This window comes from Triturus cristatus, chromosome 4_1 (assembly GCF_964204655.1).
Source record: "Triturus cristatus chromosome 4_1, aTriCri1.1, whole genome shotgun sequence".
NCBI lineage: Eukaryota > Metazoa > Chordata > Amphibia > Caudata > Salamandridae > Triturus > Triturus cristatus.
The window spans coordinates 914,476,736-914,492,887 of NC_140585.1; the positions used below are offsets into that span (position 1 = coordinate 914,476,736).

At 43.0% G+C, this 16,152-nt stretch overlaps 1 protein-coding gene across 1 annotated transcript in view; it reads left to right on the forward strand.

The window, feature by feature from the left end:
• KCP (kielin cysteine rich BMP regulator) overlaps positions 1 to 16,152 on the forward strand; it is a 496,613-nt gene that overhangs the window by 71,029 nt on the left and 409,432 nt on the right. Inside the window, exon 2 of the mRNA XM_085653703.1 lies at positions 2,971 to 3,527. Coding sequence (XP_085509829.1) covers positions 2,971 to 3,527 — 557 coding nt within the window. The remainder of the gene's footprint in view (positions 1 to 2,970; positions 3,528 to 16,152) is intronic.

Genomic DNA, 16,152 nt, shown 5'->3' on the forward strand with positions numbered 1-16,152 from the left:
GCAACCTTTAACACAGTGTAACAATGACCCACCTTTAAAGGACTATTAGCTTTAACAGGTGCATCTCATAATAAATAATAGAGGCCTACTGCCTTTGTTGTAGCTTTTCATATTAAGCAGATAAGCTCTATGTCATTGGACTAAGCATTTCCCAGTGAACCAATCAGGCCTGTAGCCCTTATCATTGACATGTTGCCATGAAAAAAAAACAGTCTTACTGTATGAAACTTGAGCTTTCTGATAAGGCTACCATCATGCATACCATTATGAAATTAAAAATATGCACAAAATAACAGTAGGCAAAAAAAATATACAAGCCCTCCTAAAACTCCTCACAAGGATAAGGAGATTGAAATCTTCTATCCCCTGAATTTGTCAGAAGGGAAAGCAACACAAAATCTCTTGCACACTACAGTAATCACTTTACGATTCCATTTGACGAAAATACCTGTCTACAGGCTTCAACACATGTAATAACAACCAACCCCTAAAGGCCTATTGGCTCTTATGCTTTTCACAAAAAATAAGTTGGACCTACTGCCCATGTCATAACCCTTCATTACAACCCGATCAGACCTTTAGCTTCTGTCATAACTTTTCCCAATGAACCGATCAGTACTATAGCCTTTGTCACTGGTTAGTCAAAATAACCAATGCATGCATGCCTGCTGTATTGCGCATAAGCTTTCCCACAAAGCGACAGTCATAAAAATACAAATATGTACAAAATTACAGCTGGCATAGCAATATGTGAGTTATCCTACAGGGGCGTAACAGCGATTATCACAATATGTATTTTCTACCCTCAGCACTTGTCAGAGGGGTTAACCAACACCAGGAGATTCTTTGCAACAAATGTCTGTAGCAGCATAATAAAAATCCGCTACTAAAGGCCTATTGGCATTAACATGTGGTTTCTACTATAAATAAGCAATCCCTACTGACTTTGTTGTTACATTTAATGGTAAACAAATCAGACCATTGGCATCTGAACAGAAAAACCAAGAAGACTTATCTCTTTTATCATTGACTTGTCACCATATCCAACTCAAGCCTACTGTATTCAATCAATCAATCAATCAAAATCCTTTATTCGATCAATTACAAAATGATCATAAAAGTACATGTATAAAAAAATAATTTTTGATATTCAATTTCATTTAAAATACAAAATAGAATAGTTCATTTTAATCTTACACATTTTTTAAAAATTAAATCTATAAAGGATTGTCTGTTTCCACGGTTTTACTCCTATTACATACTTTTCATCCAGTGATTGGTTCTAGTGCTGGGTTTTTCCTTTTTTTATACTGTATTCAATACTGGCTTTTCAAGAAGGCGACTATTAGCATCGAGACATAAAATTACAAAAATGCACAAAAGATAACCTTAACAAGGGTTATGACTTTGAAAATCGCGTACTTCAAGGATTAGTCTGAACAGTAACTAAAACCAAAATCCTTGCATACTGCAAGTAATCTGTGAGTTTTCTTGTAACAAAATACCCTTGTACAGGCTTTATCATGGTTTATTAGCAATCCACCCTTACAGGACTCTTGACTTTAATATATGTTTTTCACAATAAAGAAGCTGGGCCTTCTGCTTAGTCATAACTTTTCATAATAACAGATCACAAAGATGACTCTGACAAATGGCATCATTGGCTTGGTACATAACCATTTGTAGCCTATTGTATTGAACATAAGCTTTCCAACAAGAGATAAAATGTAGAACAAATGCTCATTTCCAACGGACGTACACAACTTCTGCTTGAACGCTGTAGGATAACAACATGTAGGAGGAGCCAACGCCCTTCAGTAGTCTTTCTTTAAACTCTTGTTCTGTTGATCGTTTAAGATCTGGCAGCAGCTGTGCTGTCAGCGGAGACCTAAAAAGAAAGCATCTTAAACATCCCTGGACACTGTGAGGGCCACTGATTAGCAACATCCAGTCTGTTATTCAGGATGATAAAAATGCTCATAATACACATTGAAATAAAATATATTTAAATTTTCCTCGCATATGTTTATTGTAGATATCCCGAAAGCCCAAATGGATTTTACTATTCATTCTGTGAAAAACCCAAATTCTAATTAATATTGATAATTTATATAAGGCACACACATCTAACTGAATGTTTATTGCCATTTTAAATATGAGGTCTTATCACTAAACAGCAATCTTTGTTGTTTTTCTGGCCTCAAAAAGAGAAAGATTTTAGGGGCATATCAGCAACAACCGGCGATAATTATCGCTAAGCGCACTTAGCGCTAGGATAATTATCGCCGGCTAGCGTGGATTTTTATCGCTGAGATAGCGTGCTATTAGCAACGCTTATCTCAAAAGTGATAAAAATTCTCACGCTAACTGCCTAACGTGAGATTATCGCTGGAAACCCAGCGATAATCTCATGCAATGTGGCGTTAGCTTGATGATAGGGACTCACAAACTTAGCCATGATATCCACCTTCCATAGGATATCATGGCTAAATCAGTCCTGAAGCAGGCGTAAGGAAAGTAGCGATAAAAGGGGTTATCACTACTTTTCTTGCTGCTATGCTTCATAGCGTGGGGCCTGATGATAGGAGAAATGTCGCTTAGCGACATTTCTCCTGTCATGTCAGGTCAGGAACGCCCACTTTGCATCTCATTACGCTAACGCAAGTTTTCACGCGTTAGCGTGAGCTTGCTAATTAGGCGATAAAATTATCGCCACTTTTCGTCCGAAAACGGCCGCAAAAGCAGTGATAATTCTATCGCCTTGACTTGCTGATATGCCCCTTAGTTGGTTAAAATAAGTCTCAAATGTAAAGGGTAGTTGAAGACCTGACCAAGAAGTGCTTGACTCACGGAGCTATCTTGCCCATTTGGGTGCGTACTTAATCTGCACACAAGAGGGGTCAGGGTGGGTAGGGAGAATGGTTAAAGTAAATACTGACTAATTTTACTCTTTCTTTCTTTTATTCACAGTCATTGATCTCCTGGAGGCACTCAACGTGACTCGTTCGGTGAAAGGTGTAACCAAAGTGGAGGGGCGCGAGCCTGGGGTTCCAGCCTGGAAGTTCCGCCAGCGTGTGCCGCATCTGACCCTCCCATGGGATTACTCTGTCTACCTCTTGTCCGCCATGCAGGGCGCTCTGGGGTTCCACTTTGTGGCTAAGCAGGCACGGGGCACTGAGGCAGCCCTTATCTCCTTTCTATCTCCGGCTGCCTTGCAACGCGATGGACACCCACTGCTCCAGCTTTTCTCCAATACCCGCACCAACCAGTTGCGGCTGGAGTACCGCTCGGCGCCAGGCATGCAACCTGCCTCTATGCTTTTTCCTGGCGGTTCCCCCTTCACTGAGATGCAGTGGGCCAGAGTAGCCCTAAACCTAGAGGCCCACAAAGTGACCCTGTTTGTGGACTGTGAGGAGTCCATTGTCATGGGGAAGGATGGTGGAGAGGAAATACTGAGCCTTATCCTCCCTTTGGACCTTGAGATCACCTTCGCTAGCGCACCAGGCAACAAGAGCAGCAAGTTTGTGGTGAGTGCTTTCCCTTTCTGTATCTGTGAATGCCCAATGCTTCCACATGGAAGGCTTGAAAGGTAAAATGAACTAGACTTGGGGGGTTTGAATCAAAACGGAACTGTTTAAATAGAAGAAGCGTTGGCAAAGCCAATAGGTCTCCTATTTTGGTTGCCAATACAAACCTGTTGGCTTTGCCAATGTTATTCAGTATCGTCAAAAAGAGAAAAAAATATGCTTTACCCTGAAGATGTCAAGCATCAACAACAACAAAAACGATGGCATGGACATGCCCGTGCGTCATCACGCATGTGTGAGTGTGTAATGACACCCAGTGTTATGACGTATCCATATGTATGCATCACCATGTATGCACATGCATGCAGCAGTGCATCCCCATGCATACGAGCACATAAGGCATGATGCAGCTGCCATTTCTTTTGTTGTTCCAAGATAATGGAAGTTACCACATAGAATTTCCTGACATGACTTTAATGCGCTTTCTAACTCTTATGCAGACCTGAACCCGCACAGAATGAAACCTATGCATATTTCATACTGAAAGACACTGAAGATGTAAGAAAACATGATTTTGGGATGCTTCAGAAAGTTTATTTTTGCTTGTGTGAGAAACATACCAAATCCTGGCAGTGATATGTTCTAGTTGGTATAAACCAAGAACAGCTAAACGTCTGGATGACTTGGTTCGAGGCTAAAAGGACAGAGTTTATAGTAAAAAAAAATGAATTTGAGAGATATCAACTTTTCAAAAGTTGTCATCAAATGTTTTTCGAATTTGCTGGCCACCTGCGTCTTCAATAAGCCATTTTACCTGAAGCTAGTTTGGAGCAGCAGACCTTTTTCCACCTCTTGGTTGCTTACGTTTTTGAGAAGACTATGGAGAAGTTCAGAAAGCTAAAACTTCATCCTAATATATTCTCGAATAATCTTTCTTGGGACATTCCAAATAGTTTTTCATGGTTTTACACGCTTAGTCTTAAAGCTCTGCCCACAAAATGCCTTCTTTACGTAACTATTGTTGTCTAGTTGACATTTAAAGTTGGCTAGTGCGCTTGGTCCTGTAATATGGTGATGTGAGCGGTCTCTTGATCTGAAGATCTCTCAAGGTTAAACTTAACACTTGGTCATCATTTACTTGATCCTATTATCTGGCTGTTCTTCTTCATGACCAGGTTTAAAAGAAGCTATCAAACAGTCATTGACTTTGCTTCAAACTGTGGCACAGAAAATCACATTTATGTACCGAAATCTTAGTTAACATAACACAAGTAAAAAATTAGGCGTCATGGCCTCTGTTTTGAACTTATGATTTAGCTTGCATTATGAAAATTTGAGGAACTGCATGAACAGAATCTGTTAATATACTCTGGTCATGATGGACACACAAAATTCAGGTAATTAATGCTTGATTCACTTATTATCACAGCGTCCATTTTACGCAATTTCTCTCACAGTTTGCGGCAAGTTTCCCCAGCCACGAATCACATGTACAAAACCCCAAGTTGAGGGCTCTTGTATTTCCATTTTGGGTGCTGTGAGGAAACTGGTGTACTATATGGTGTGGAACCTCACCGTGTGAGACTCTTACATTACCATCTTGGGTCCAGTCGGACTCGTTTGTTAAACCATAGCTCAACCCTGGGTAGCTGTTGCTTCAAGCACTCAGCCTTAAACAAAGGAACAAATGTAAAGCATTAGAAGTACCAAAACAATAAATTAAGAGAGTCACTCAACACAATAGAAATCCGACACCAATTCATAAAAATAGATCTTATTTTTAAGAATGTTTGGACACTAAACAAATAAAATCGACCAGAGGGTTCTGGAAATATAGATTTTTAAGTAAAACGTCAGAGGTCAGTGAGGGTCTTGCGAGGGTGGCGACTGACTTGCCAAGGATGACTACTTCAGGTTTTGTAGCCCTGTAGCTGTAACAAGAAATCAGCCAACTGACTCTTGAAGCTCACCTCTTTTGTCTGGGGCTCAGGGACGACTTTTCCAGAGCTAGGCACCCCACACACAGTCATCTCTATGCTATCCCAGGAACAGCAGGTGCAGTTCAGTCTTTGGTGCAGCCCCTATTTGCTGGGTCCAAGGAACAGTAGGGCAGTCCTTCTTTGGTCCTCTCTCCAGTTCTGATGTGAGGTCGGGTGCCAGGGGTGCCATATTTATGTCCATAAAGTGCCCTTGAGGGATGTGGAAGTTAATAGCCAATGGGTATAAGCCAGTCAGACATTACACTTTTAAGGGTCAGAGCACTGGCACTGAGGTCTAGTTAGAAGTCTTTGGTGCACTCTCAGTGTCAAAAAACCAGCAGCATCAGTCCAAAAGTTTGGGGGTGATCAGGCAAATGAGGCATTTCCTTACAGGTAAAAAGAGGAGTTTGCACCGAAAAATCAGTGGCGGCTCCTCCGCTATGGCGGATGAGTGTTGCCCCACTGCTTTCAAGCAGTGCGAGAAACAAAAACATAAAATTATAATAACTTTCAGTTATTATCATTTTATGTTTGTGCTGCTTTGCGGACGGGCCAGGCTGCTCTGCTGTCGGAGCAGGGCAGGGAGGAGTGGTTTGCCCACTCCTTAGTGCGCAATGACTGTTTGGTCGGTCCTCTCGGGCTTCCCAAACCAGTCATGTGCACTTTCCCCGTTCTCCTTGCAGCTCTACAGCTCTAGGGTTCCACTTTGGTTTGATTGCAGGCCAATCACAATGCTGCATTGCAGCATTGTGATTGGCTTAGGGGAGGGAGCCTGGCTGCCTGCTTCCTGTTGCTGAAGTTGGACGCAGGAGAGCAGGAGCAGAGATGCGGGACCCGTGGAAAGGTAAGCTACTTAAATTTTTTGTTTTGTCATGCTCCCTCCCGCTATCGCGACCCCCGCAAACCCCCGCCCAGCGTGATCACCCCCCACAGCCCCCGGCTCCCCACCCGCTAGCCATGCCAGCCGCCACTGCGAAAAATGACCTTTGGAACAGATTATAATCATAATCAAATTTGGTCGTTTAATTTTACCACAGTCCGATTTCCTGTCCTTCTTTCTTTCCCCATTTGCTTTATGCTTTATGATTTCATCATCATTTCTGTGTTTATGTTTCCATATCTGCATCATATTTTGGGGATTCTAAATTAGAACGTCTTTTCAGTGCATTTTAAATGTAGTGTCGGTGCTATGGATGCATGTCTTCAGGTGATTTTATAGTGTTGCGTCATACTCTTTCTGACATGCATAGCGCTCAATTAGCAGTAGCTACAAACTGTTTTGTATATCATACATATAATGCTGTAATGTCCTTGTTTGTTCAAGAGTAATTTCATTTGTAAGGAAAGCATCAAATCAATAAACCATTTAGTAAAATTGTAAAATTCGGCACGTCTTCTTTACTATTTTCGTTGTCCAGCTGTATATACGCTTAGGGTTCACCCAATTGAAGTTCTAGATGTCCTAAAAATAGCATATACTTTGTATTGTAAGTGTATGTTTTAAGCTAAACTTGTGAATCACATTGCTGCAAAAATAGTGACAAGCTGCCTTCTACATCTGTAAAAACCCAATTTGGCACCGAATGGGGTTAAAATACCCCAGAGAATTGGAACTCATTCCTGAAAAAGTCACCCCTCGATCTTATGGTTCTCGGGTGATTGGAAGTTTACTCCGGGTAACCGCCTCAGAAAGTGCATCTCATGGTGGATGAATGTACTTAGCTGAAATATTTCGTTAGTACATTGCACCTGGAACAGATTTGTCCACATGTTCAGTGCAAAGAATAAACAGATTCTACAAGAAAGGTAATTGAATCATAAAATGGAGGCGCGTGGCGGTCTGGAGTCACTTAGAAACGCACGCTGTAGGAATGGAAAGGATTGTCTGTCACTGGCCATAATGGTGCCTATTCGAATGTTGCACAACACCAGGACCATATAGTTATTATAAAATGAACAAATATTCTGGGGCATGTTTTGAATCATTTTATTTCCTTTTATCTCAATAGGGAAAACTTGTTTCCCCTTTGAGAAAGCCCTGCCCTTAAGTCTCCACCAAATGTAGGGGCTCCATTTCAAAGGGTCTGGTGTTGTGGACTCCCACAAATGTACAAGGCAAACCACACCTGGTAGCGCCCCTTTACTGGCCCTTCCGTGGCAGTTACTGCTGTAGGTTTCTCCACACCCCTAGCAGAGTTACCCACAACAGCAAATCCTTTCATGCTTGCCAAGAATCCTTTTGTGAATTCCTGGCAAGTGAAAAAGAGGAATTTTCGGCTGCCAACCTACATCTGTGGCCAAAAATATCTTTGTGAATAGGCCGGGCCCTACATTTTAGGTCCTCCTTAGTCTAGGAGCTTCCATATCTTCCAGCAGCTGGCACCATCGCTAGTGTTCCACTGCATCGCCTTTGGACTCGCTAGCTTGCATCACAGGCTCTTGTGATATGCTCTATCGTGCCTTGGGCCCAGGCCAAGCAATATAAAACTGCTGAAAAATAAAAAAAGATAAAAAATGAACCAGGGATTCAAAAGCTAAGCCGTATTTATATTTGGGCCCTCTTGACCTTGACTGTAGACTCGGCTGGTACCGCAGTGACTCGCAGGCAGTACAATTTCACAACGGCATCTGATTGGTCGCAATAATTGGTCCTGGTGACCCTTAGCCACAACTGCAAGTTCTCCGATACCCCAGGAGCTTCATAATTCTCTGACTGCGACCAGTAGGATAAATAGATTCTTAATCCATGTGTATATCACCATATTGGACTTTGACTTAATTGAGAAAGCAAACCTAAAAGAAGCCTAAGCCCTTGGTAGGGGTGGGATCTGGGGGGGGTCGAATAACAGACCTGATTGTGTCTTTGGAATCTTGGTCCCAAAGCAGTGAACTGCTAAATGTGGGGACACGTCCAAAGACTCCCCTTATTAAAATCTCTCAGCGTCGGCAACTGGAGAGCGAGAGACAATTGCACAGGTGCTCAACAGGCTTGTAGCCGCATGCACACAGGAATACTTATTTTCTCTGCTAAAATGATGCATACCCCGGGTTTGCATTTCTTGCAGCAGTGTAGGGTACACATATGAGAGCAGACCGGCTATAGACCATTTTGCTATAATGCAGCCCTGAAAGTTACCTGAACTGAAATTGCTTAAAACAAGAAATTTTCTTTTAAGTTTTTCTAAATCTCTAATCTAAACTTCGCATCCCACTGGAAGAGCTAACAGTGACCCTCAGTATGGATGTGAATGTTAATGTAAACAAATATTTTGGCCTGCAGAGATCTGTTGAAAGCAAATGAGAATCAAGCAAGAAGACTTTTGGCCCATGACATTCCTTGCCAGCATGAAAAGATAGTTAATATGAGAGAAGATGGACGAAGCCTCAGTCGCAGCTCTTTGACTTGTACTACAAAAGCTAAAAAGACAATCATAACTTGAGAAAAAACTTTTTTTTATTTACAAAGAATTACCACCACCTCAAAAACATCAAAACTGATCTCCCGATTCACCAGGGAATTCACAAACCTCCTTCACTTAAAGCCCATTGCAGCCTTACAAGGTCTCCGCAGCAAGAGAAAATATTTCTTCATCCGATAACCAGCTGTTTCATTCTTCGTCTGACCCCCTACCCCAAACATGCTGTCACTTGCATATTGGCTAAGGTTTTGATCCAACCTCCAAACGCAATCAAACCTGCCATCTCAGTTCCAAGTGTTCATCTGATAGCCCTCAAGAAACAGATATTTCACACCTTAAGTCTATAACCAGATCCATACTAAATGCTCCAAGGTGGTATATTTTTAGAATTTCTTTAGAAAGAAAGCTTTTCACCCCATCAGAAAAAAGTCCTCAATTGGAATGTCTTACCTGGACAACTTCTGAATGGTCTGAAGCCTCACATTCATGCTCAATTTCCTGTAAATATCCACCCACTAACAGATGCAGACTCGGACCTGTGAATTCCTGTCATTCAGTGCATCAGCGCTAGGTCTTAAGAGGGAAGACCATTGTGATTACACTGACAAAGAAGAGACTTCCTTTTTAGGTCTCGCTGAGCTCCAGCGCTTGCGCTGGCTCGAAGAGACATTTTGTATGTGGGATTTTCAAAGTGCTGCTGGCTGGCCATACGCTTGCGTTCACGCGATCGTGCACGCGCGCAGCCGGCCGCCAGCAGCACTTTGAAAACTCATGTGCGTCATCGCGATCACTTTCGCATTCAGAGCGATCGCAATGACGCACGCGCACACACAACTCCCGCTTCTCCCCCTCCCCCACCCCATTTTGCATCTCCGGCCGCTCGCGCGCGGCCAAAGCTTGTTTTTCAATGGCTCTGCTCCTGTCTCTGCTTCCGTGCTCCCACCACTCTCCAGCTATCAATCAGCTGCTTTCCCCCAGCGGCTATTGATCTCCGCCTGTCTCTCGCTCTGTTTCCAGCTCCCTGCTCTATGTAATCCGCATCCCTCCGTCCGCACTTGTTTGTTTGGATAATGGCTTGTTTACCCCCTTTCCCCCCCAGCGGGTGAAGGTAACATTTCCCTGCTAGATTGCTGTTTCGTGACTTCGTCCTTAGTGGATGTTAAAAACTGTGCCATTTTAGACTTGAACGCTCATGTTTTCATTTTTTATTTTAAACGTGTTCAGTTCACCGACCTGTTTATTTTCAAACACAGCGTTTCCCTCCCCCCAACCATACCCTGTGCATCGAGTGAGGCAGCACAAGCCCCGGGCACCCTCAGCAGCGTTTATTCTTTATTTCGGTGATGGCTTGTTCAACCAAACTTGCTCCAACAGCGCCGTTGTTAACAGCGCTGTTCTTATCTGGACTGTTACTGCACCATACACAGCAGGCATTATTGGAGGCTTCAGGGGGAGAGCGGGCAAGTACATCGGCCTGCTCTGGCGCAATGCTTTCCTCCCTCCTGCTGCCCATACTCTGTTCCGCAGCTGCTAGCATTCCCACGAACTGACCAACCGCAGCCCTTCATATGCGCCGTAGATAGCAGGCATGGGAAGTCGCCTAACGCCATCTGGTGTAGTTTGTGAAATGTGAGACGGCCGCCTTACTGTTTCCAACACTGCTTGGAGAACTGTCCATGAGGAGGGTGGGTGAACTGCGCTTGCCATTTGCGTTGTGTGTAAAAGTAATACAGTGGACAAGCAACTTTTTTTTCTATTTATTCACTTTTGTAACAATGGCAGCAGGCCGCACTGCGTGCCCCCATTACTACAAAAGTAAACAAAAGTTGTTTGCCCACCATATTACTTTACACACAACGGAAATGGATCTCGTCACAGCGGATCTATTAAACTAGCATTCTCCCACTTGGAAACCTCTTTTAAATCGTTATCCACACACATCATGCAAATAGCATTGATTAATTGGCAGGTAGCACTTCAATTGCTGAGCACTTGCACACATAATTAAATGTACTTGTTAAGCCCATCCACTTGTGACACAACAAAGACAGGTTGCATGTGTACACGCCGTTGGTGCACCCCCTGTTGCTTGGGTGTGTACCTCACTGCCCACCAAGTTCAAGCTTTACACCTGAACTTCCTGCTGGTAAGCGTCTGGTGATTTGCTTGTTTTTCATGGCTCATTTAGGAATCCCCTCCGCCCCCTGCGTGATAAAGGTGACAGCATAAATGTTTGGAAATGAAAGTGGTGCTATCACATACTTCACATGTATTCTAACCAGGGCTTCAAGTGGAATGAAAGAACTTGGGAGGGTCTCTCCAAGGGATGTGGTCGATGTAGTTAAGGGCGTGGCTTAAAACAAATAAGCTCAAAGCCTGGGCTTTTTTGCTTTCCCTCACTTCATATGTCAGCAGGGCACCCGTTTCTCCGACGCTGCTCTTCATGTGCTATGTTACCAATGCTTGTTTGTTGAGCTTCGTGCAGCACCGTGTTTAACTAATGGCATTTTTTATTTATTTGTGCTAAAGCGCCACACATCGCGTGCTTAGCTGATGCATTTCTTGCTTAATTTACTGTTTATTGTAGCACTACAATGTGCGTGACAGCAGTAAATCACCAGAGAGGAGCTGTGTTTCATCAGCGCCTCGGGCAGAGTAGAGATTAGAGAATGCCAAAGTGCAGCAGCAGCACATTGGTCCAAACATTACACACTGGAATATAGTGACAGCTGAACAGCCAATAAAAATCCCACGCTCTTAAACGAAATGGTCAAATTGTTTTGAGCAAGCGACTGGAAAATTTTGAAATGGGTTATGTGTCTAGCAATCTAGTGCCAATCGATTACCTACTTGCATGCTTTTTGTGTTATCCTGGGCAAACTAGTCTACTCTATCTCCCTCTACTTTAGCTATCGCAACAATGATCCTAGTGCACAACCAGCATGAGAGCCGACTAGTTTGAGGTTAGCTCGATTTTGTCTGTCATGACATGTTTATCTCTGAGGATGCGTGTAGATTTGACACCTTTATTTTTGCAGGAAAGTCGATCAATAGCTGATGCTGGTGTAGAGCAGGGCAGTGCATTTAATAAGCACCAAAGAGTCCTGCAGGGCTGCGGAGTCTGACCCCCCTTTGTGCTCCGCATAAATCTTGAGCTCGAATCTCACTTTAGTAATTTAGCCTGTTTGTGCCCTTGTAATTCGGAATTCTTGTATCTTCCTGTGCTCAGTTATTGAGGATGTGGTTGTCTGTGTGAATAATTTCCCACAGACCAAACATTTCACCATCTCTCTCTTTTAACCCCTTCAGTGCCCATGACGAGCTGGACTCGTCATGGGCTGCGGTGGCGCTGTGCCCATGACGAGTCCAGCTCGTCATGAACTCCGCCCGCTAATGCAAGGCGCGGCACTGGGCGGGGAAAGGGGCGGGCATGCAAGGGGTTAAAATGTAGTGACAGCTGAACAGCCAATTAAAACCTCACGCTCTTAAACGAAATGCTCAGCTATTTTCACCTAGTTTTCCCTTGGGCATTGAGACAGTTCACATTTTGTACTGCAGCCTCATGTGCAAGAGAAAAAACGTAAATTCTATAACTTATGAATTTGATCCCAAATATGTGTTTTCTTCATAACATATAAAGATCATTGCAGACCTGCACTGTTATGTAAGGCTATAATTCACTTGAGCGTTTTATCGTTTGCCTTTGGATTTTGGCTTTAGTGTTTTTCACAGCCCTACAGTGGAATATACCTTTTAAAACATGGCAGGCCTTTCAGCAACTTCTGTATTATACTGTGCACAGAACGAACAGGAGTCACCTAGCTTTGGAGTGATTGCAGGTGTGCCTTAGAGCGACCTCTTTCTTCAAACCAAATGCCAAGATATGTACAGGATGCTGCTGCTCTTAATTTCCAGTCTGGCCCTGGCACCAATCTCAACAAGCATTGGCATAGCCAATAGGTCTCGCTTTTGGGACCTTATAAGTGTTTAGTTATGCAACTGTTGCATGGCTAAACACTTATAAGGTCCCAAAGGTGAGACCTATTGGCTATGCCAATGCTTGTTTATTTTAACATAGTCCTGCAATTCTTTGACACATAAAATGCATAGTGAGAACAGATCAGTGATGTGTGTGTGTGGGGGGGGGGGGGGCTGGGTGTTTCTTACACCACTGGGGTGAGCATAACAGAGCATCCTGATCTTGTCTTTATTGTTAGTCTTTTGCTGATCCCGATGTACCATACGCACGAGCCTATCACTAAACACATATGTAGGTATGCAGTGAGACTCCTTCCAACTTCCTCTGAGCGTCATTCCAATCGCCTGACTAATAGTTATTATCCAACAGGTTCCAAAAGGACTGCATCAGCTCACTTAGACCAGTCTGTGACTTCCCCCTTGTTCTGGACTATATTGCACCCTCTTTCACTTTGGCCTCAGACCTATAACCTGAATCAGCAATTATTTCAAACCTCTAAACCACATAGACACAGACATCATCAAATCTACTCCACAGTAGCCAAACTGTACCAAACACTGTGCAGTCTGTTTATGAACTTGTAGTCAAGGCTATCAGACCAGCTGAAGCATGGCAACCTGCTTACACATAGCAACATACGTGATGCATTTAGCTGTTCAGCAGGGCACCCATCGTTGGCTTACATCAAGAACCCCTCAGTCACCCCAACCGAATGCTTCGAAGCCCAGATCAACAAGAGGTTCGAAATGGTCTACTGAAAATACTTCCTTTACTTTTATTTCTGTGACTTTGTTAAGTCGTAGTGAGACTTGGTTGAGGTTATGCTAAACCTTGGGTGAGGTGCAAAACATAACAGTAATCATAGTGTATGCACTCTGGTACATAGTAATACATCGTAGACGATGATAGGGAACAATTTCTATGATAAAAGCACTGTGTAACATTTAGAGTCAATGAGAGTGGGAATGGTGGGCTGTTCATGTGACAGCATGTAAAGGTAACTTGCTAAACATAGGCATCAATGATGTCTATAGCTGCTAACACTGACCTATGTGCTATGTAGAGAGGTAAGGGAGGTACCTAGGTAGACGAACGCCTTACAAGGGGTTAGAACTAGTGCACCAGAGGGCTTAGCACAGATATTGGGGAAGCAAAATACAAGTTTGCCAGGATCCAAGAGGCAGGGTACGTGTTTAGAGTAGGTCAGGCCTGTGAGTTCAGGATACTTCACAATATGTGTGAAGATATGGATCATGTGTTTATGCTTTGGAGGATGACACTTGTCTGTAGGACAGAATCATTGTTCCGTCTTAGCTATTGAGAACAGTACAAGGAAAACAGAGATTTCACAAGAGAAAAAGCAATTCAGTGATTCAATCCATTAAGAATGGGCACTAGGGTTCAAACATTGGGTGATCGATAACTGAGAGGCTGGGTGCGGAATGTCTTGTGTAATTCACTGGGTGATATTTAGCTAGGTTTTACCTCACTCGTGATTGATAACTGGGAGGTTGGGAGCGGGTTAAAGATTCTAGAGGTCCATCCAACAAAGTACCGTTGCAATGTTTATTTTGCTTAAAGCTGGGTCTTATCAGTACTGCTGTGGTGTATATTTTGCTTGACGCTAGGGGTTATCATCCATAACTCCCTAATCGTCTATATTCTGCTCCCCAAAAATATATCAAGAAACGTCCCAAAATCCTAAAGTGTGTTTTGTGTGTGGTCTGTTGCCTCCCCTCTACGATGCTTGAAACACTGCTGCATTCGCAGGGCTGTGCATACACCAGCACAAAACCGTGGACTGCAAGTACTGTTGCTACGTAGATAAGTCCATAGTTGCATTATGTTATCTACCTTTGACATTAACATGGTGCCTTAGTACCTTCAGAGTCTGGGCAGCCTATGAAAACGGTTCAGGGATTCTCATCATGGAGAATCACAGCGATGTGGTGTCTCGTGGTTCGGTTGGATGTGCATTTGCGCTGTAGTGGATTATTTGTATGGATGTGTGTAGCAAAGCACTTTGCCATTTGTTTTGTTCATCTGGGATGTGCAGCTTCAGCGATGTGCAACTATCCATTGCTCAGCCTGAAGAGATTGTTTTGATGACTCAGTGGTATTGTAGCCTGTTAGGTGTCATGGTTTTAAGATTTGGATGTCCTATTAAGGCACAGTCTTTTGTCAACTGTTGTGTCATTGGTGCTGTGTTGTGCGAAAAATACAAAGAGCAGTAGATGGTGCTGGAAGTTCGGTGATAGCTGACTGTCTAGCATATCGGAACTGTGATAAATTAAATGAGAACATCTGTCTAATGAGTTCTGTTGGTTGTCTGTGTGCTGTTTTTTGCTGTGAGTGTTTTTGGGAGCATTACGATAGTCATATTAAAAGCATATCAGTGCCATGTTTTTATGTTCTGTCTAATGCACTGTCTAATGGTCGTGGTGCTGTTCTGGGAGTGCATGACAAGCGGTCAAACAATGCATTACAGTCTTGGATACATAGATTTTATAGCAACAACTTAGTTATGATAATGTATTGGTAAACAACCTTTACAACTCAACTTTTACAACGCACTACCATTACAACGAAACTGTTACAACGCAAGTGGATTTACAACGCATGCCATTACAACGCAAGTCTTTACATCGACTTGCGCTAGATGGTGTGCTAACATTACAAATAGTGTAGTTTACTATCCCAACACCTTCCCTACTGCTAAGTGGACTGGAGTTGGAATAGTAAATTACACTTTTCTAATGTTAGCACGCCATCTAGCGCAAGTCGATGTAAAGACTTGCATTGTAATGGCATAGCTTTGTAAATCCACTTGCGTTGTAAAAGTTTCATTGTAACAGCACGCGTTGTAACAGCACGCGTTGTAACGTCATACATCCAATGTATTGAATAAAGAAGATGGTATGTTATCAGCCTCCTCACCCGAGGAAAGAGGCTTTCCATTGGTGACCTTCGATATTTTCAGTCACATCTGTACTATGCACCTGTCTGAGAAACACACAGTAATGTTCAGCTCTAGACCTGCAGCCATGGGCTGTGAGGGAATGGCTGGTGGGTTGTCTGGTGTTTATGTATTCAGAATTTTGATGATGTCATCTGGTGTGTGTGTTCTGGAATTTTGTTCCAGGCATTCACAGTAGAGGCGTCTCTTGGAGTGGTCCTGGGTCTTATTCTGTGAATAAACTTCCATATCAGATTTTCTACATACCATCTTCCAAGTTTATTTCATGTTG